This window comes from Opisthocomus hoazin, chromosome 27, assembly GCF_030867145.1.
Source record: "Opisthocomus hoazin isolate bOpiHoa1 chromosome 27, bOpiHoa1.hap1, whole genome shotgun sequence".
NCBI lineage: Eukaryota > Metazoa > Chordata > Aves > Opisthocomiformes > Opisthocomidae > Opisthocomus > Opisthocomus hoazin.
Window position 1 is genome coordinate 975,932 of NC_134440.1, and position 19,967 is coordinate 995,898.

A 19,967-nucleotide genomic window follows, 5' to 3' on the forward strand; every position below is an offset into this window, starting at 1 on the left:
CCCGGTGCGGCCGGCGGTGCTGAGCGGCCGCGGGGGGTCTTGCGGCGCGGCCCGGCCCAGCACCGCTGCCCACGCAGCCCCTCGCCCCACTGACCCCCTCCCGCCGCCGGCTGCGGCCCGCTCGGCCGTCCCGGTGAGGACGTTCAGCCCCAGGCCGCGTTTCCGTGCTCGGACAGCAGCCCCCGGGCGCGTGGTGTCCGCAGCCTCGGCCGCCGTGGGAGCCCCGGGACGCCGCGGCGGCCTCTGAGACGACGCCAGCGCCGGGCGGGGAGGCGGCCTCTGTTTTCCCTCCGCCGTGCGACGTGGACGTGGCACCGAAGCCTTCTGCTCCCGGCCAAAGACGCGATGGGGAAGGATTCCGTTGAGGCAGACGCGGCGTCCGAGCCTCGTGGCCCGTCTCCGGCAGCGCTGGCGGTTTCCGTCCGCTCGTTGCCCTCCGGCCCCCTCACCCTGCTCCGTTCTCACACCTGTGTGTTCGCCTTCCGCTGCGCTTCAGCAGCGGCGCCCGGGATGGCCCCGGGAGGCACACGGCGCCGTCAGAGGTGGTGCTGCCCAGCGGCTGCGCTCCCCAGCAGGCAGGACCGGCAGGGACAGGCAGGACCAGCAGGGACAGGCAGGACCGGCAGGGATGCTCCTCCCTGCACAGCCAGGCCTGGAAACGCAGGGACGAAGCGCGCTGCCGGGATCCCTCTGGTCCCGCCGCAGCAGCCTCCAGCACCGACCGCCTCCAGCACACGCTTTGAAGCCACCGCTGCCGGGGCGAGGGTTTGCCTTGCGAGAGCCGGTCCCGGCGTGCAGGCTGCCGGCGCCGTGCCGTGCCGGGGAGCTGCTGGCCGCAGATGCTGGCACACTCAGCCCGGGCAGCCACCAGCTGCGCACCCGCTTCCAGACACGCAGAGGAACCAAGACGTTCGCAGCCGCAGCTTCCTCCCCGGCCCCAAGGCGCTGGACATTAAAAACCCCCTCAGCCAAGGGCTCGAGCCAGGCTCAGCTGGGAATCACACATGGGGCACCAGCTCCAAACCTGGAGCCATTGTTTGGAGGCAGGATGGGACAAACCCACGAGCTCTGCCTTTTCACCAGAGCTGCTGCCACCGCACGGGATGACAGAGCCCAGCCAGGAGAGCCCCACACCTCTTTGGGGGGGGCCTGAGCCGTGCCCCAGCACATCCCCCCACCCCGGGATGCCCAGAGGCTCTGCGGGTCCCCAGGGACGGGGATCGGCGCACGGTGATGCGCCAGGGCTCGCCCCAGCTCCGCTGCTGGTTTGTCCGGGGTGCCCAGCCCCGCCACCGCAGGAGGAGACGGGGGGGCCTCAGGGCTGCGGAAGGGGGGTGCGCAGGAGCGGACTGCCGAGCCCCCAGGCCCCTGCCAGCACCGCATTTCCGTCCCACTCCCTCGCAGGCTCCTCTCATGGTAGCGCCCGGGCACGTGTGATTTGCTTCGATCTTGGCACCGAGTCCAGAGTGCTGGAAAGCGATCACCCAAATTCTGGTAAGCGCCGTGCTTCCCCTTCCCGAGAGGGACGGTTCCCAGCAGCGGGAGGGCAGGATCGATCGGAAACCGGCCCCAGCAGAGCAGCCCGGGCGGGAGGCAGCGCCCGTCGCTTCGGCTGCAGCTCCGGGTCGCCGTTGCATCAGCCGCACTCTGCTCCCTGCCGCTCCCGCTGCCCGCCCTGCCGGGAGAACAGGCTCCCGGGAGGCAAAATCCTGCCCGAGCCTCCAGGAAGGGGCAGCTGGAGTGGAACAAGCCAGGGCCTCACTGCAGGGCCCCCCAGCACAAGTGGGGTGTCCCCAGGCACCCTCGGATGCCCCAGCCCTGTCCCCCATCGTGTGGTGGTGGCTGCATCGGCCTTCCCACGCGTCTGCACCTCCAGCTGGAGGTCAGCCTGCCCAGCAGCCAAGGGGAATCCAGCTGAGACCTGCCAAGCTCATTGCATGGGGGCCACTGCAGTCCCCTCACCCCCCCACCGCATGGGGCAGAGCCCAGAGCCCTCGGCCCCGCTTCCCAGCCGGGGGCAGGGAAGGGTCTGCCCAAACAGGAGATGGCTTTGCAGGGCTCTGCCACCCGGGATGGCCCCCGTCCCTGCACAGCCCAGCCCCACACCCAGCGCAGCTGGGAGCCCCGGTTCCCTGGGGTCTGGGGCTCTGTGCCCGCGGCCGCCTCTTCCCGAAGCCGCGGGGCCCCTCGCTCCTCACCCCGGCAGAAAGTCAGGGGATTTCCAGGCTGTGGGAAAAAACAGGAACTGGCTGCGTGTGACAGCGGCCGGGCTCACCCCGACACGGCCACGCTGCCGGGAGCTGCTCCGTGCGCGAGCAGAGCCTGCAGGATCAGGGCCCTAAACCTCCCATCTCCGACCCCGTTTCCCGCGGACCGGGTGCCCCCCGGGACCCAGCTGCCCAGGAAGGGCTGTTTCTGGGGAAGGCAGGCTGCTTCCCAGGGGCATCCCTCCCCTGCTAGGGCCAAGGCAGCAGCGCGCAGCACAGCCGGGGCCCCGCAGACCACGTTTCTGCGCCTCGCATCCCACCAGTGCGGGCACAGCGCAGCCCCAGTGCCCCCGGTCGCAGCCCCCAGCCCAGCATCGCTTCTGCTTCACCCCCTCCTCGGGGTTTCCCTCCAGCCCATCGCAGCTGCCCGCCAGGGAGGTGTGGGGTCACCCCGGGGGTGCCACCCACGCAGGGGGGCCAGGGATGGCAGAGCCTCCATGGAGCATCCCTACTGTAGGCGACCCTGCTTGGGCAGGGGGTTGGACTGGGTGACCCACAGAGGTCCCTTCCAACCCCGACCATTCTGTGATTCTGTGATCCCTGCCTGCACCCCGACGCAGGGGGCTGCAGCTGGAGGCAGCCAAACCACGGCCGATTGCTGCCGACGGCAGGGGCTGTGCTGCAGCCACCCGGCTTTGGGTGCTGGGAGATGCCCGTCTCGCGTCCCAGCAGCAATGGGTTCAACAAGAAAAGTTGTGCTGGTGTCCCTGCCGAGATGCTGCCTTCTCCTCGCGCTGCTGGAGCAGCGCGCTTGGCAGGAGGAGGTGTCCCCCATCACCAGCCTGCACCCCACAAGCCCCATCTCTCTCCCTGCTCTCCCCCAGGCTGAGCCTCCCCACCCCTGCACCCCCCCAAGCCCCGCTGCCAACACAGCCCAGGGATGCTCCTACAGAAGCACCTGCAAGCCCTCCCCTCCCTTATTAAGAGCTGCCAATTAGCGCAGAGCCTTTATCTACAGCCAGGGAGCTGCTGTGGAAGCAGAGGGTGGGTTGAGGGGTGGCTCGCTCTGTGGGGCTCAGGGGTGGCTCTGTGGGGCTCAGGGGTGGCTCTGTGGGGCTCAGGGGTGGCTCTGTGGGGCTCAGGGGTGGCTCTGTGGGGCTCAGGGGTGGCTCTGTGGGGCTGGGTGCCCACCCCTCTGATGCGTGGCAGCACCTTGCAGGCTGTGCCCTGGTGAGGGGAGTGCAGGGGGCAGAGCCCACACCTTGGGGCTGCTGGTTTTGCGGGGGTCCCTTGGTGGGGACCCTGGGATGGGGGTGGTGGGGCTGGCGGGTTCGTGTCTGAAATGGGAACTGGGCCGGGCTGGGGAGGAGGTGATGGTGGCAGCAGCTGCAGGGGTGTTGGTGGCTACGGGAGGAGGCTGGCTCGTTGCTGAGTGGATCAGCACGCGTTCTTCCAGCGCATCTACTTATTCACAGCTGTATTGTACTAAATAAACAGCTTTAGGGGATTTTAGGCCCTTAAAATGCACGGCTGGCTGGGCTCCAGCTCTCGGAGAAGGTGGCCGGTAGCCTGGAGGGGCCGAGGACAGCCCTGCCCCTGCGGGAACGCTGCTCCCCCCCAGCGTGCCCCCCGAGTCGGAGCAGGGCGATCCGTTACCAGGGTGCGACTGAGCAGAGCCAGAGCCTCTGGTGTTCAGCTCTGGAGAAAGGAGATTTCAGAAAGTACAACACAATTGCTGTGATTAATTAACGCGTGCAAATGAATGAAGTCTTCTGGGAGCAGCGCTCCTTGATGGGATTAAAAGCCCAAACGTGACAAACTCTGTGCTTGGGTCTGAGCGGGAGCGAGCGAACCTTCCCCTCGGGGCTGGGCAGGGGCTGGGGGAGGCAGAGCCTGCGGGCCCCGGGGTGCTCCGGCCGGTGGGAAGGGGGGGCTGCCTTGTTCCCCAGGTCCCCGGCTGGTCTGGGGGCCGCGGCTGGGCTTTGGGCTCAGGCAGGCTGTCTGCTGACGGCAGCCGGTTGCGGGTGAGCGGAGGGGGCCTGGGGGGCTGGGGTTTCGCTGCTGTTGGCTCTGGAGCTCCCCGAGGTGGGCGTTTGGCTCCTGGAAGAGGTGGCGGGCCCAGCCGAGAGTCCCTGTGCCCGACCGAGCGCATGCCCGGGACGTCCCGGCTGCCTCCCTCCAGGGCCGCTGCCAGAAGCCCCCGCCCGTTTGTCCCCTCTGTCCTTTGCTGGCAGCTCCCGCGGTGGGCACGAGCTGCGTTTGATGCAAACCCCGTCAGGGCTGGGGTCCTGGCTCCTCGAGCCCCTTCGGTGGGGACTCCCCTCGTGGGAGCGGGACTCGGGGCCACCCAGCTCCCGAGCGGGCCTTGGCCTTGTCAGACTGCCAAGAAACCCAGTGGGATCCTGGGGTGCATGAGGAGGAGTGTGGGCAGCAGGTCAGGGAGGTTCTCCTGCCCCTCTGCTCTGCCCTGCTGAGGCCCCATCTGCAGTGCTGGGTCCAGTGCTGGGCTCCCCAGTTCAAGAAAGATGAGGAGCTACTGGAGAGAGTCCAGCACAGGGCTACGAGGATGAGGAGGGGACTGGAGCATCTCTGCTACGAGGAGAGGCTGAGGGAGCTGGGCTTGTTCAGCCTGGAGAAGAGAAGGCTGAGAGGGGACCTTAGAAATGCCTCTAAATATCTGCAGGGTGGGGGGTCAGGAGGACGGGGCCAGACTCTTTCCAGTGGTGCCCAGCGACAGGACAAGGGGCACCGGGCACAAACTGGAGCAGAGGAAGCTCCAGCTGAACCCGAGGAAGAACTTCTTCCCTCTGAGGGTGCCGGAGCCCTGGCCCAGGCTGCCCAGGGAGGCTGTGGAGTCTCCTTCTCTGGAGATATTCCAGCCCCGCCTGGCCGCGGTGCTGTGCCCCCTGCTCTGGGTGACCCTGCTTGGGCAGGGGGCTGGGCTGGGGGACCCCAGAGGGCCCTGCCAGCGCCTGCCATGCTGGGATTCTGTGAGACGAGGGCTCCCAGACGCCCCTAATCCAGGCTGCCCGTGCCGGCCCGCGCCTCTCTGCGGCTGCTTGTTGGGTGCTTCACCGCGGGCGCAGAGCCTGGGCCGTCTCCCGTGAGCCCACTGGGCTCCCCGTTACCAACGGGACCGTCCCCGTCCCGGAGCAGAGCGGCCGGAGACTGAAGCGGAGCACTGAGCCCGTGTGCTGGCGGCAGAGCTCCTGGGTGCACCGGAGCTGCGAGCTGGCCCGGCCGCGGTGTCACCGGCGAAGGGCCCTGTTCCCCCCGCCGGCGCCCGGTGCCTCGCAGGCCGAGCTGGCAGCCGCGGTTCAGTGGGATTCCAGCGCCATCCCAGCCCTGTCCCGTGTGACCCCAGCCCTGTCCCAGTGTGACCCCAGTGCTATCCCAGCCCTGTCCCGGTGTGACCCCAGCCCGATCCCAGCCCTCTCCCGGTGTGACCCCAGCCCCATCCCAGCCCTGTCCCGTGTGACCCCAGCCCTGTCCCGTGTGACCCCAGCCCCATCCCAGCCCTGTCCCGTGTGACCCCAGCCCCATCCCAGCCCTCTCCCGGTGTGACCCCAGCGCTATCCCAGCACTGTCCCGGTGTGACCCCAGCACTACCCCAGCGCTATCCCAGCCCTGTCCCATGTGACCCCAGCCCCATCCCAGCCCTGTCCCGTGTGACCCCAGCCCCATCCCAGCCCTGTCCCGGTGTGACCCCAGCCCCACCCCAGCCCTGTCCCGTGTGACCCCAGCCCGATCCCAGCCCTGTCCCGTGTGACCCCAGCCCGATCCCAGCCCTCTCCCGGTGTGACCCCAGCGCTATCCCAGCCCTGTCCCGGTGTGACCCCAGCGCTACCCCAGCCCGATCCCAACCCTGTCCCGGTGTGACCCCAGCCCCATCCCAGCCCTGTCCCGGTGTGACCCCAGCCCGACTCCAGCCGCTCGCCCCGGCCCCGGGGCCGCAGACCCAGGGCCCTCCCGTCCCGCGCTCGGCCCCCTCGCTCCGTCCCGGTGTGCGCGGCCGGGGCTGCTCGAGGGCGCCGGGTCCCGGCTCCGGGCCGGGAGGGGCCGGGGCAGAGGGGCGGGGGGGCTCCCGCAGCCCCGGCGGTCCCCGCAGCGCCAGGCCCCGCCCCCCGTTCCACCCGGCACCGCCCCCCGCCCACTTCCGGCCCGGAAGTCCGTGTCCCCCCAAGATGGCGGCCGCGCAGAACCCGGAAGTGCGGAGAGGCGGCGGCCGCCGGGCGGGAGCCTGAGCTCCCCGGACGCAGGTAAGGGCCGTCCGCGGCCCGCTCACCCCCCGGAGCCCGCCACGGTCCCCCTGCGCCGGCTGCCCCGGCTGCCGGGCTGCGGGACTTCCCCGGGGCCGCGGGCTCGGTCCCTCCGGGCCGCCGCCGCCTCCCGTCCCGGGCCCCTCCGCGGGCAGAGGGCCCCGGGCCCCGCTCCGTGCGGCCAGGCCGGGCTGAGGGGTGCGGCGGGGGGAGCCTGCCCGGGGGCGGCGGGCGCCGGGCCCCACGCGTGTCTGTCTCGGGGGGTCCCGCGGGTGGGGCCGGGGCGGTCGCCGGGGTCCGGCCCGTTGGGTGTGCGGGGGTCGGGGCCGCTTCTCCCGGTCCCGGCTTCAGAGCAAGGCCTGGGCCTGGCCCCGGGGCAGCCGGCGAGCTCCGGCCCGTCTGCCCGCCGCCTCCAGCCGGCCCGGCCGCCGGGGCCCTGCCCGCCGGGGCCCTGCCCGCCGGCTGCTCCCCTGACGGCCGGTGGCGAGCCCCGGAGAGGGCGGGTTGGGCGACAGGCGCCAGCGCTGGGAGCCGGCACCGCTGTGCTCGCTCCTCGACATCGTTAAATCCTGACGCGAGGCTCAGGAGCGAGCTCCATTCTCAGAAGTCGGCAGAAGCCCCGGCGCGAGAGCCGTGCCCTCCGGCTGCCGTGCTCCGCTCACAGCTGAGGTCGGGCGGCCCTGGGAAGGGCGGGCTCGGCGCTGGCACCCAGGAGCCTGTCAGGGTTTTTCTGGTTCGTGCGCTGTTACCGTTGTGAATTTGGTGGGCAGAGCCATCGGCCGTGCCTGCGCGGTGCCGCTGTCTGCTTCAGATGATCTGCGTGTCGTCCGAACGCCGGGCTCGCTCTGACCTCCGCGGGTGCCTCCGCGCGGCAGCGCAGCGGGTGATGGGGACGTGTCTGAGGGGAGAACCGCGTGCTGATCCTTCGGCTTGGCGCTCAGGGAGCGCTGCGCGTCCCGCAAAGCACTGAACGGTTTCGCAGGGTGCGTTAGGAAGGATGCCAGCTGGGGACTGCGGAAGCCCGAGTGCTGTTCTTGTCTCTGCTTGTTTTTTGATGGAGGCCTGTTCGCTTGACATTTGCACCCTTGCTTTCCCAAAATACGACTTGCACGAGTCGCAGCTCGGCTGAGCGAAGTCTCGTTCAGACGCTGGTGTGAGGACGCTTCAAGGGAAGAATACTTGGCTTGTCCAAAGAACTTTTTCAGTCCTTGCCTGAGTAGCAGCCTAAAACCGCCTGACATCTCCGTGCTTAGCACTGGTGTAGTGCGAAGCTGGCGTTACCCCGGAGCGCCTGAAGTCACCGTACTCTGTCTGCCAGCTTGCCCAGTGTTGGATGCTGGAGTTAACAGAGCCGTGATGGGCATTAGAGGGTCTTTGTCTAATTAGTCAGTGGCATTGTTCGTCTGGGGCAGTGTCACGCAGGAGCTAGGATGGCTGATGAAAGTGCGAAGAGAGAGGTGCGTTTCCCCTACCTGCTTCCCTCGAGAGTGTTTTTCCTGTGGTGGAATCGTGCTTGTGCTTCGGCTGGGCTTTCAGACCAGCTGAAAGAGAAGATCTTTCTTCTTTAGGAAGGAAAATGTCGTGGTAAGCCTGTGGAACCCGACAGGAGATGGCACAGCCAGTGCATTTCACAACTTTTTTTTTCTTTAATGATTAGATCTCAGGTTTGATTCTTTTAAAAGTGTTCTGAAAGATTTTGCTGTGTTCCACGTGTGGATTTTTCTTTTCTTATGTATGAGCTCACGTCTTTTAAAGAACCCCTAGAAATTCTCGATGTTTTGCTATACGCAGTTTCCTTCTGTACTTTGCCTTTTCCAGGGTCTGACACCCTCGGACGGGGACAGACCTGTGGAGAGTCGTGTGTCCCCCCCTCTGGCTGCCTGGCTGCTGGCTGCCGAGCGTCGCTGTCTTGCTTGGTGCTTGCTGAGCTCCCCGGGCCGTGGATCCCCCCACTAATCCCCGCCAGCTTCGGAACAAAACCAGCAGGCCCGAGCGTCACGTTCCGTCGTGTGCCAGACATGGGGCGGGCTGCGTCTGCCGGGCCGGACACTCTTTGGAAAGCTGCAGCTACTTTCGTCGCAGGTGTTTTTAACACAGAAGTATACATAGACAGGAATTTTTAATTTTGTTTTTTTTGTTTAGAGTAGTGAGTGCGTGGTGTGTTTGAGGGTTGTGTTTCCTGACCGAATAGGCCTTTTTAATGGTTAAGTTATAGGTCCCTGAAATGGAGGGTCTGTGATAAAAACGCTGACGTGGATTTAAAGCTTTTGGAACAGTGATGCAGTAATAAGGAGCTAACTGCGTAGTCACTGAATGCTGAGCTGTGATTTTTCATTGCGAGAGTCTGGTTGTCTCGGGAAAGCCTTCTAGGCTTGATTAGGAGGTTTACATTCTCCTGAAACATTTTTACACCTTAAAACTTCAAACTCTTCAGTCTATTTTGGTAACACGATCAAGGTCTGCAAACAAGTAGCTATGAAAGAGGCGAATACGTGCCGCTGTCGCAGAGAAGGTGTAGGCTGAGCATGCCCGAAGGGTGGCTGGCTTGAAGCGGTGTTTATGTGCTCGTGATCAGTGGGGAGGCAGGCTTTGATGTCCTGGAGGGGTTTTTCTGCCGTGAGTGGCTGTGTGACCTGCTCCGCTCCCGTGGAGAGTGTTTCTTCCGCCACGGCGCTCGCGATCGAGTGTCTCGGAGACTGGGGGTAGAGGCAGAGTGTAAAGAGTCTGTGACCCGTGGTTTCTTGGCTTCTGACCGTAGTCACCCAAGCTCTTTGTGCTCTTCTCTTTCCCTTTAATTAAATAGTGTGATAACGCACTTCTGCCTTGCAGGTGTGCTTCTGAGGGTGACTCCGTGAGTGCTCGAGCCGGGCCGTGTTAGAGCTCCGTCCGGGTCTGCCTCGCTGCGGCCGGACCCTGCCCGTGCTGTGCGCCGTGGCTGCCCCGTTAGCTGGCAGCCGGCACCGTCCTGCTCTCCCCGTGGCTTGTTGCCTTCCAGGACCCTACTTGTGGCAGGGTGGGAAGGGGAGCGGCCCCAGTGCTCCCAGTGCCCTGCCCGGGCTCTGCCCCGCTGGCGGGGGCTGCTCGAGCTGCTGCTTTGGGAGCCGTTCCTGCATCCGTTGCCTGAGCCGCGGGGCTCAGCCTGAGCTCTGCCTGACGGGCCTGGCGCGTTTACGCCGTGGAAGTTTCGGTGCGTGGTTGTGCGACGTGGTGCTCTGTAGATTTATGTAAAAGTGAGCAGAGTGTTTCTCGGCAGAAGCGTCTGTAGTGTGCGGGGAGGCACTTTTGCTCTGTCCAGAAGTAGTCATATCTGTTCTCCCAGGTGGAAGAGCAGCACAGATGGAATCTGTCTCTGCCCTACGAGCTTTGCTTCGAGTCTGGGTCCCTGCGGAGCAATGTTTTGTTGCTTGGAGCAGAACGTTTGCATTTGGAGACAGAGCATCAGGGTGAGAGCAGCCTGCGAGCGGAGGGGACGCCGTCTGCTTGATGGCCGCTTCATTGTGGGGAGGTAACGTGGAACTCGGAACGGTGAAGGGGGGACCTGACGGTGCAGAAGCAGCGTCCGGGGAAGCAGGAGGGGTGATGTTCTGGAGTCACCGTGAGTCTGCCTGTGTGGGACAGCTAATATTTTCTTGTGAAGAGGACTTTTCCCTCCAAAAAGCTGTCTTTGATTCTGCCCCCTCCCCATATGCTCTGAGCCTCAAATGAGGAGGGGCTAGCACTGCTTGAAAGGTAAAGCTTTCCCTTTTTATTCTTGAACCACCGCTGCCTTTGGAGGGCAAGTTTGCTCTTTTGCCTGCACCACCGTATATCTTGCATCGGTCTGGCAAGAAGCGTTGGAATGATCTCAGGTCTCCTTCCCGTTGCTCACGGACCGTCTCATTCCAGCAGTTAATGTGTCAGACCGCTTGTTTCACTCTGCCGTTCCGTGTTGACTTGCGTAGCCCAGGTAAGCAGCCAGGTTTGCCCCGTTTCTGTTGCAGTGCTGCTCCCGAGCCGGGCCAACGCGTTGCAGCTCGGAGTCTGTGGGATGGACACGCTCCCAAGTGCCTCCTTCCTCGCTAAGAGCATTCGGGAGATGAGGGTGGCTTCAAGTGCTGGGGTTAGGATGCCCGAAAGCGACTCCGTTTTCAGCGCAGAATAAGAAGTGTCCTTTAGCTTGGCGTTATCCTGTGTGCTTGTAGCTGGACAGAGCCACATTCCTCGTCTGCCTAAGGTTAGATTTTTCTCCCCTCTTTTCTGTAACTGTTTCCAACGTTGCTTTGAAGTTGTCTGCCTTAGGCTCGTTTTTTTCCATGTTTTCTAATATGCAAAGTTGGAGATGTGTTCTTCCTTTCCATGTTTTCACTGAGGTAAATGGGTGCAATCAGTAGAACTCTCTCTGCTGAGATTGTTCCTTAGCAGGAACAGACTTGGGATTCTTTGGCTTTCAAGAATAAATTCACCAGTCTCTTGCTTAAGAATAGCAGAGAGCTAGAGTGAGTCACCCACGGCATTTTCTGTTTCTGCCTTAACTTCTGCCTTCTCTGTAAATTAACGTAGAATTCCTTTTCCAGCAGTGTTTCACATACTTAAGCAGTCCTGTGTTTAGTTTTGCTCTGCAAAGAACTGGGTTCGCCTGATGAAAAAGAGCTAGGTTGCAGTTAGAGGAGAGAATGAAAAAATGGTCTTTCCGTTCATATTTTGACTTATCCAGAGGGCAAAGATCGGGTGCTTCTGTCTGTGTTGAACTTTTGTACTCAGATGCTGTCTTTTGTCTGCTAGTCCCTGTTGTAAATGCGATGGAGCCTCCTGGTAGCTCTGCGCGGGGCCCACGGCTGTACCGGGAGGGGGGATCCCAGCTTCTCTCCCTTGGCTTTCCTGCTGCTCGGAGTGAGTCCCTGCCACTGGCCGTGATGGGGGCTCGGAGTTGAACCCTTCCCTCCTCATCCCTCAAGGCAAAGTGTTGTTTGGTCCAAACTGTCCAAAAATATGGCAAGAAGAAACATTAAAGAGGAACTTGAAGCTAGCTTGGTGCTTGAGACACAAAAAATGGCTTTTAAGAGTTCCGTGGTATGAAGTTCCCGTTTCTTTGGGCGGTTCCGCACTGCCTGTATTCCCAGGGATTCCTCCCGCCGCAGCTCCCGTGGTGCCCGTGCCGATGGCTCACCCACACCTCGGTGGAAGGAGCGGGTGGGGGCTTGGGGCTCCTTTCTGCTCAGCGGGTGAGGAGGGGGGTTAATCTGCAGGCGGGAGGAGGAGCTGGGTCAGACTTCTGAGGTCTCTCTCTCATTATCGAGTGTGTGGTCATTTGCGATCAGCAAGTCTAGCTCTGACTGTTCCGTGCATGCCTGTGGTTTCCGAGCTGTCTTCATTTAGTGGAGACAATTTAAAATACGCTTGTAAAGACTGAAGCAGGACAGGAGGAAGTGCTTGATTTATGGAGGGCACAGTGGGTTGTTTTCCCCTCCCTTGATCGCAGAGCCCTGTGAACTGAGCACTTCCCCACAGCTCTGCCGATCCCGAGGATTGCGGGGCAGTTCATTATGTTTTTTGAAATTGTCTGCTACAGTGCTTGTCCATCAATTTCTAGAAAGCTCAAGCTGTTAAAAACTGAATTTTCCTCCGTAACCTTTAGGCGTGATGAATTCCACAGGAATTCCAGGCTGGAGCTGCCCCTTCCCACCTGGGCTGAAGAGCAAACCTTGAAGCCAACGGTTATTAAGATCGAAACTCTTCCTATAGCTTCATCGGAGTGACTCGTGACATAACCGAACTGCTCAGGGGCTTTATCACACTGCGCAGGGAGCCGGTGTCATTATGAAGCGTGGGCTGCTCAGCTGGGACGGAGCAAGTCCGAGGCTTGGTTTTCCAGGGTCGTGTGGTCGCTGCTTGAGTGCCAGCAGTCTGAATCTGGGGGATCGCTCGGCTCTGCTAGTGATGCTCGCGGAAGAAAGCTACTGAAGTTCTTGAAGTTAGGAGCCTGATCCTCATGTTGTTGGGGTTCACCTTGTGTTCTGCTGGGCTGCAAAGCTGGTGTTCTCCTGTCCCAGCCGTTACCCTTTACGTCATCTTTAACGTAACTACTGGTTATGGGAGCCTCAGCTCTGGTGGTTCTAGAAAATGTCTCTGCTCCGTTGTAAGCAGGCAGCTTCACAGATGCTGCTTTGAGGTCATTCGTTGTGGTTGTACTGCTTTTGTAGCAGGGAAATGAAAAACTCTGTTCCGGTGATTTTTAGGGAATTTATCCTTGCACTGTTTGGTGGTGTGGATTTTGTTGTTTGTGCGGTGGTTTGGGGTCGGCTTTTTTTGTGGATTCGTTCTTTTTGATCATATTGCTCCCTGAATAGTTATCATGGCACTGGAGTGCTTCAATCAATTAATTCGATGTGACAAAGAACCCATCTATAAAATCAGTCTAATTACTTTGCAGTTATATTTTGAAGCATAATCCACTTGGGAAGCTCTTTGAAATTCCTCGTTAGTGTTCGGTCCCTCCCAGTACTGACGACCGCCTCCTGCGCTCACGGGGATGTGACGCTGGCCGCGCGCCGCGGCTCGTTTCGCTAGGATGTCCTAATGTGGCTTCTGTCATTGAGTTCAAGGTCGCTGGTTTCTGTGATTGTACGTTCTTGATTTTCTAGCGCTAGGAAAATCTTGAGTCAATTCTCTGTTCTTGAATTCGGTGGTAGCACTCTGCTTGTTTAGGTTTTTTCTTTTTCCCCAAGTAGAAATTCTGAAAGTGAATAATCAGCAAACATCCCAGGTCTGGTAGTCAAAGGCCAACAGGACAGGGGAGAGGTTTTTTTAAAAAAGGTTTTTCGCCTGTGACTCAGGAAAGAGAGTTCTAACTCTGTGGTTTGAATCTTAGATGATACTAGAGGTTACTCTCAAACTTCAGAAAAAACAAGTATTAAGCTATGTAACTAGAGCCTTTTTTGACTGTTGAGATCAAAAGCTGGTTTCAGGACTTGAATTTCTGTTCACTGCTGACCCTGGAGATTCCAATACTCCCAAATCAAATTAGTTCATAGTGCCCTAGGGGTTTTTTATAATTTTTTATTTCAGATAAATCCTGGTGGATCACTTGCGTGCTTCCGTAATAGAAATGATCTCAAACTAGAGAGCTCTGATTTGCCTTAACGGTCATGACTGTCACTTTGTTGGCGTATATTTGGTAAGAGAAGTGGAAAAATGCTTGAGAAGAGGTTTGCTGTAACAGTTCACTTGCCAACCGTGGGCCTCTGTGCTTGTCAGTTTTTATTGTTACAGGGCAGGATGGGATGTGGAAATGAGAGCGCTTTGGCTTGCAAGGAACTTGCTGATTTTCATGGTTTTCCGAGCCGAGGCTGCCTGGAGGCTGGCGAGATGAGCGCGCTCCGGAGGCCGTTTCCACTTCTGTTCTCATGGCGGGTATCGCCCTGCCGTCCGCGGGCCGACGCTGGTCGCTGCAACGGGCCTTCGTCAGTTCTGCTGTATTTTTCTTAGAATTTGAGTGCAGAAGCCTGACAGCAGCCCCCTCGTGTCAGAGCAAGAGCTTACAGTGAGAGCTGTTACGAGCCCCACGTTTGTCGGGAATTCCGATGCCGCTGGCTTCCCGCTGCTGGCCGTGCTGGGACCCCCCCGTCGGCCGTGCTGGGACCCCCCCGTCGGCCGTGCTGGGACCCCCCCGTCGGCCGTGCTGGGACCCCCCCGTCGGCCGTGCTGGGACCCCCCCGTCGGCCGTGCTGGGACCCCCGTCCGCCGAGGCGACGGAGCAGGCCAGCTTTCTTGTGTCCGCGTTGGTGTTCACACTTCAGGGGTCTGCTCTGTACAAGCGCATGCTGACGGGGCGCGATGGCGTCCATCAGAACTGGCAAGGAGCTGGCGTGGGCGGGCAGCTCGTAGCGGCCTTGGGGTGGTGTTAGCTGCTGTGTGACGTTCGCTGGCGTGAAGGTCGCGTTTCCTCAGCCGGGCGCTGCTTTGTTTCGGGTTAACTAGAAAACACGGAGGGAATTTGTCCTCCTGTGGCGTGGCCGAGGGGACAGGAATGGGAGCGCAGGACATCTGGGTTTCATCCTTAACCGTGTTTGACTTGCTTGGTGTCCCCAGACAGAAGGTCTCTGGTTCTGGGCTGCCCGTCTGCCAGGCTGGGCTGCTCTTCACTTTACTCTCTGCAGAGATGTCCTGCAAATTCAAGGTGTTGTCTTGTACCGCCGGACCGTTGCTCAAGCGTAGAAGTTTGCAGTTCCTTAAGCAGTTTCCCCTCATTCTGCCAGCTGATCGTGTTCTGTTGTGCAGGAGTTTTCCTAAGGAACTGGTGCTGTTTTAGAGAAAGGCACTGCTCTGCGGAGAATCCAGCCAGTGAAATCCAGCGTTGCCAAGACCCGAGGCAATGTAGAGCAGGCAGGCAGAAATTCTGATATTGATTTTTACCCTTCATAAGTTACTTTGGATGTGTAAGTAAAGCTGTGTATTTGCTACAGCTGTTCCGGGAATAACTGCTGCCGATTTCCTATCGAGCGCTGTTACAAATAGGGGGAAGGAAAAAAGCAGCGAAGCCCCCTGAAGTCCCCAGTGAAAAGAACAGGCGCAGTGTTGTGAAGGCACCGGAGGACGTCGATGTCTCTAAAGCAGTCTGTGACATTGACCCTGAGGTCAGCAAACCTCACCACCTCTGTTCAGGAACGGCTGAGCAGTATTTAAAGGCAATCTGTCACAAACCAAAACCACCCCCAACCAACCAACCCCCCGAAACTCCCACCTTCAATGTCATGTGTTTTGTGCACTGGGGAGGAGTGGAGTCCTGATAAACCTTTGTCTTGCCTCTGATTACTTTCTTCCTCAGCTGTGCCTTACCATTTCATCGGCTCTCTCGTGGAGCACCCCGTGGCGCCGGAGGACGGTGTGAAGGAAGAGAAGGAAGCAGCCCCGAAGCCCCGCGCGGGAAGCGTCCACCAGGCCGGCTGCGCAGCCGTCGAGCTGAGGCACGGGCTGTTTCCTCACTCACTGGTGGAGCTTTTTACTGCATCTCCTCACGATGGGCTTGGGGTCAAAGTCTGCATTTCTGCAGCCCCGTTTGCGAGTTCTGTTGCAATAGATCACGGGGCGTGGGAGGAAGGATTCCTTGAATATTTTAATGTCTTCAGTCTTTTGTGTGCAGAGCTGCTTGGTAGGTGGGACGTCAGTGTTGGGCTGCCTGGGGAAGCTCATCTGCAGTCCTTCCTCTGCAGATGTCACATCAAGCAGGTTTTGCTGAAATGACATGCCTTCAGCATCAACAGTTAATTCGTGCGTGAGTGGGGCCGGAGCGCCCACCGGCAGTGCTGGTCCTGCGGCCAGGCTGGCCAGCTGACTGGTGTCAGGGAAGGCTGTGATTAAGCAGCTGCTAATGAGGCTTCCAGCCTACAAGTGGTCGACAGACTGTGTGTTGGGAACCCTGGTGCTAACGTTTGGCTAATAAATCAAGAGGCCTGAGGCCAGTGTAACAATATTAATTAGGATGCTGGGGTGCTCGCTGGGTGTTTTTTAGCTATTTTTTGCTCCTGGGCTTATGGACTATAAAGCCTGAGTGTGGATTTTATAGTGTAATAAAAAGAAACACTTCTGCTTGTAAAAGAATGAGACTGCAGTAAATCTCTGGTGAAATCAGGCCAGCGAAAAGGATCTAGGTGATCCCAGGCCTTTGTAAAGAGTATTTATCATGTTAGCAGTTAATTGAAATGGTCTGAGATTTTTGTAGCGTAATGATCTTTTCAGGTAGCCTGGTGTTACTGCCAGTGTATGAACTTCATTCTCGGAGGTGATGTTCCAGTGTGCTTTCCTAGGGACCACGCTTGCATCTTGCTCGGTCTCTTCTGGTTTTTTTACGGTTTGTCGGGCTGTGGGAAGCGGCAAGGGTGGCTGCGTTAGCAAACTGCCTCCTGCTTCAGCCCGCGGCTGCCAGGGCACCGGCCGCGCTGCTCCTGGGGAAGCTGCTGCCGCTCTGCAGCCGCACCCCGAGGAGCCGCAGCGTCCGTCCAGCACGGGCTTGTGAGCTGACGTAAACCGGGCGCACCCCCCGTGACTCCTCCGCAGCTGAGATTACCGGGGAGTGCTGTTTTACACCGCAAAGCGCTTGGCCTCTGGCGAATGGTTGAGTTCAGTCTGGGTGCCTGCGTCTTGTGAAGGCGTCTGTGCGCCCGCGGTTTGTTGGGGGAGCAGAGGCAGCGGGACCCTCGGACTCTGCTCTTCTCCCGGAAAGCCCCCTGAAAGCGAGGGCTGTGCCCGGTGCCTTCAGCAGGGCGTCGGTGTGGGGCTGGGCTCGGCGGGGATGTGGCCGCTGCCCTGCGGGTTCGGCAGCCCACACGCGCCAGCCCTGCGTGGGGCTCTCCTGGCACGGCTGCTGCCACCAGAGAAAGAGAGAGAGAGTCACTTTAATTTCACTTTCCATTACAAATGCAGAAATAATTTTATCCACTGAAAGGTCACTTATTTTTAAAGGGACTCTGACTCAGAAATGACTTTTCAAAAATACTACTTGTAGCAAATAGTATCTTCTAAATGATCAAAGCTGGCCTATTTTAAACTGCAGCTTCAGTTTGTGCTCCTTCGTTTCTCTGCTTGGCTAGCTGGCTCGATGGGAGTGCATCGGCCAGTTCCACTCCCTGGGCTGCCACGCCGCCGGCTGCTGGTGGCAGACAGGGTCATGGGAGGCAGAGGAGGGGCAAAGAGATGCAGTGGAAGTAAGGACATCACGGATGCTTTGCTCTTGCTCCTCTGGTTGTATAGGTTGCTTTCACCATCTTTTCTAATCCATTAAATCCAGTTGGAAATAGGTGTCCTTTGGGGTTATGGAGAATTTAGTGTGGGGGGGAAATAAGAACTTTGGAGGTTTTGACTGCGAGGCAGTGTCTTGTCATGAGGCTAATCCCTGCGTAATAATACTCTTGCTGTAGCAAGCAGGATTCGGAAATCTCATTTGCTAGCAACAGGGAAAACACAAAACAGCTGATAAATTCTTACATTTGTTAGATTAAAAGCATTAATGCTAAAAGCACGCTCTCCGGTTTGACCTTTGTGCACGGCAGTGGGGAGCAGCGTTAGTGCACGCTGAACATCTGCTGTGAAACTGGGGAGAGATCACGGCAGAGTGAGGCGAGAGGTGCGAGTGCGCTGGGACCCGGCGCGGTGACTCGCCCGTGGCTCGGCACGGCCCTGTGGAGCGGTGTGCCACCTACGTAGCGTATTTTCATGAAAACTAGGAATTTGGGGGAAATGACCATCATGAGTTTGCACAGTAGTGCAGAATCTTTTTGTATATTAGACAAGAAAGTTCCTCAGACTAAAAACCAGCTGTGTGTCTGCTGCCAAAATCGCAGGTGATGGTGACGATCTGCCAGACTTCCGCAGCATTTGCAGTAGGGCAGGAGAGGTATGTTTAATGTAAGTTCACAGGTCTGGGTGAATTCCAGGTGTGGTGATATTTGAGACCTCTGTTTCCCTGTAAAAAACTCTCTTTTATAAAGAGGCAGCAGGCATTTCACAGGCTGACGTCTGTTTACTGATCTCTTAGCTACATTTGGTCTTAGAAATGTGTGGGTTTTTTTGTCCTCCCCTTTCATAAAATTGAAATGCGTGTTTCTTTTCCACCCTAGGACATGGTGCAGGGCGAAGAGCACAGATAAAGAACTGTCCACCGCTGCCCAGCCTGTTCACCTGCCCTGAGGACTTCATGCGGCAGGACGCAGGCTGATGCCCTCAGCACACCCTGCCATGGACGGGGGGAAGAGCTACCCGCAGCACGAGCACCAGCAGCCAGGCAATGCACTCTACAGCATCCCCGGGCTCCGCTCGCAGCTCGCCATGCCGGCCATGCAGGTGAGGCTCCGGCAGCTCTCGGCGAGGCGTGGGGCCGGGCTGTTTGCACGGCGTCAGCAGGAGGGCTCTGAGCAGAGCCAGAGGTCCTGGGATCCTTGGGCGTGTTTGCGGGAGCTAGATGCCGGACTTCCTAGGCAGCTGTCCAGGGGCACGAGGTGTCAGTTGGGAATGATGCTGGGGGCTTGAGGTGACAGCTGTCTGGTGCCTTTGGAGTGGGAGGAGGAAAACAAGGCTGTGATTAAAGCAATGCCTCTCCCAAAGCTGGCAGGTGCCAGGCTCCTGGGGAAGGGACTAAAGAGTTTACGCAGAATTGCAAACTTCGTTGCTGCCCCAGCTTGTCTCTCTGAGACATACCAAATCTATTGCTGGGTCCAGCTGCGCCTTTTCTGAGAGTGGCAGAGATGAATAGGGTTGTACTTGTCCTGGTACGACTGCTAAAACAAGACCACATCCCTGATGCGTTTGTTCTCCACAGAGCAGAAAGCAAACCTCTATCCCAAAATAGCTTACGTGTTCCTGCAGCTTTCCGTTTCTAACGCTTGTCTGAGTTCTGTCGCGTATGGGAATGCTGAGGTTGAGAGGAGAGGCCCGTTTCACCAGTGCGTGAGGTATCGTTGCTTTGGACACAAAGAAGGACGGGTGAAAGACTGGTCTGTAGCTGAGTGACGAGATGCTGTGTTCTTTCCGTGTTTATTTGTAGGTTCTGAGCTGAAAGCTTCCCGGTAATGGTGGAGGCTGTTTAGGGAGGTGGGAAGACAGAAAGAAAAGAATGGTGTTTTCAGGTGCTTATCTGTGCAAGCCAGTTTCGAGTTAATGGATTGGTGCTCGCTTTCCACAGAGACTGAGGTTAAAGGGCCGGGAAAGGGGCCTGAGCCTTGTGTCCTTCTGGGGACGGTAACCAGACAGAGGGTTCGAAAGCTGAAAGTGGGGTGCAGCACTCGATTTCTCCTACCGTGAGAGGTTGAGCCGTCTCTGCTTGCGGCAGGCACTGCAGGGGAGAAGTCGTAAGCCCGGCCTCGGAGCTGCAGGTAACCGTGCCAGAGCTCTGCTGCTGTAACTGTTCTTGTTTCTCCTTTCAGAATTCCATGCTGGCTGCCGATTCATGGAGTAGCTGCTACCCTGCCTCCTTCCCAGCCTCATCTTTCCCAAGTGAAAACCAGTGAGTGCTCTTCTCCTTTGTATAATTCCCCTCTGCTCTTGCACACCCTGTGATTCAACTGTTTCTCTACAGCTTTCCTTGTTTACTTTATTTCACTAACTGATGGGGAAATAATTGCATCACACGCTGATCTTGTGGCATTTCATAAACTGCTACATCTTGGAAAAAGCAGCAAACAGCTTTTTTTAAAAAAATAAAAGAGAAAAACTTTGATTTCTGGTAAACCTGGAGGCTGCTCTAAGGGAGGAACAGCCTTGTTTTAGCCTGGATTTGTTACGCTAATGCAGTTGTTGAAACAGCCGTTAGCAAGATCTGGCTGAACAAAGAGATGGTGCAGTCTCTAGCTTCGTAGGGTGGTGCAGACAAGAAGGAGCAGGAGGTCTTACGGTACCAGGTGGCAGGCTTACGCAGCCAGCGAGGTGCTGTGTAGGTGCCTGGAGGCTGACTGACTGCTACCATCTCATCTCTGTATTGAAAAACCGTGCACAGCCCCTAACTGCGCAACCCAGAGTTCGTCAAGAGCCGTGA

The 19,967-nt window shown here is 58.9% G+C and overlaps 1 protein-coding gene across 1 annotated transcript in view; it reads left to right on the forward strand.

The window, feature by feature from the left end:
• Window positions 1-6,384: 6,384 nt before the first annotated feature.
• The window catches only part of SBNO2 (strawberry notch homolog 2), a 64,222-nt gene continuing 50,639 nt past the window's right edge, over window positions 6,385-19,967 (forward strand). Inside the window, exons 1-3 of the mRNA XM_075444214.1 lie at window positions 6,385-6,466; window positions 18,058-18,280; window positions 19,360-19,439. Coding sequence (XP_075300329.1) covers window positions 18,155-18,280; window positions 19,360-19,439 — 206 coding nt within the window. The 5' untranslated portion in view covers window positions 6,385-6,466; window positions 18,058-18,154. The remainder of the gene's footprint in view (window positions 6,467-18,057; window positions 18,281-19,359; window positions 19,440-19,967) is intronic.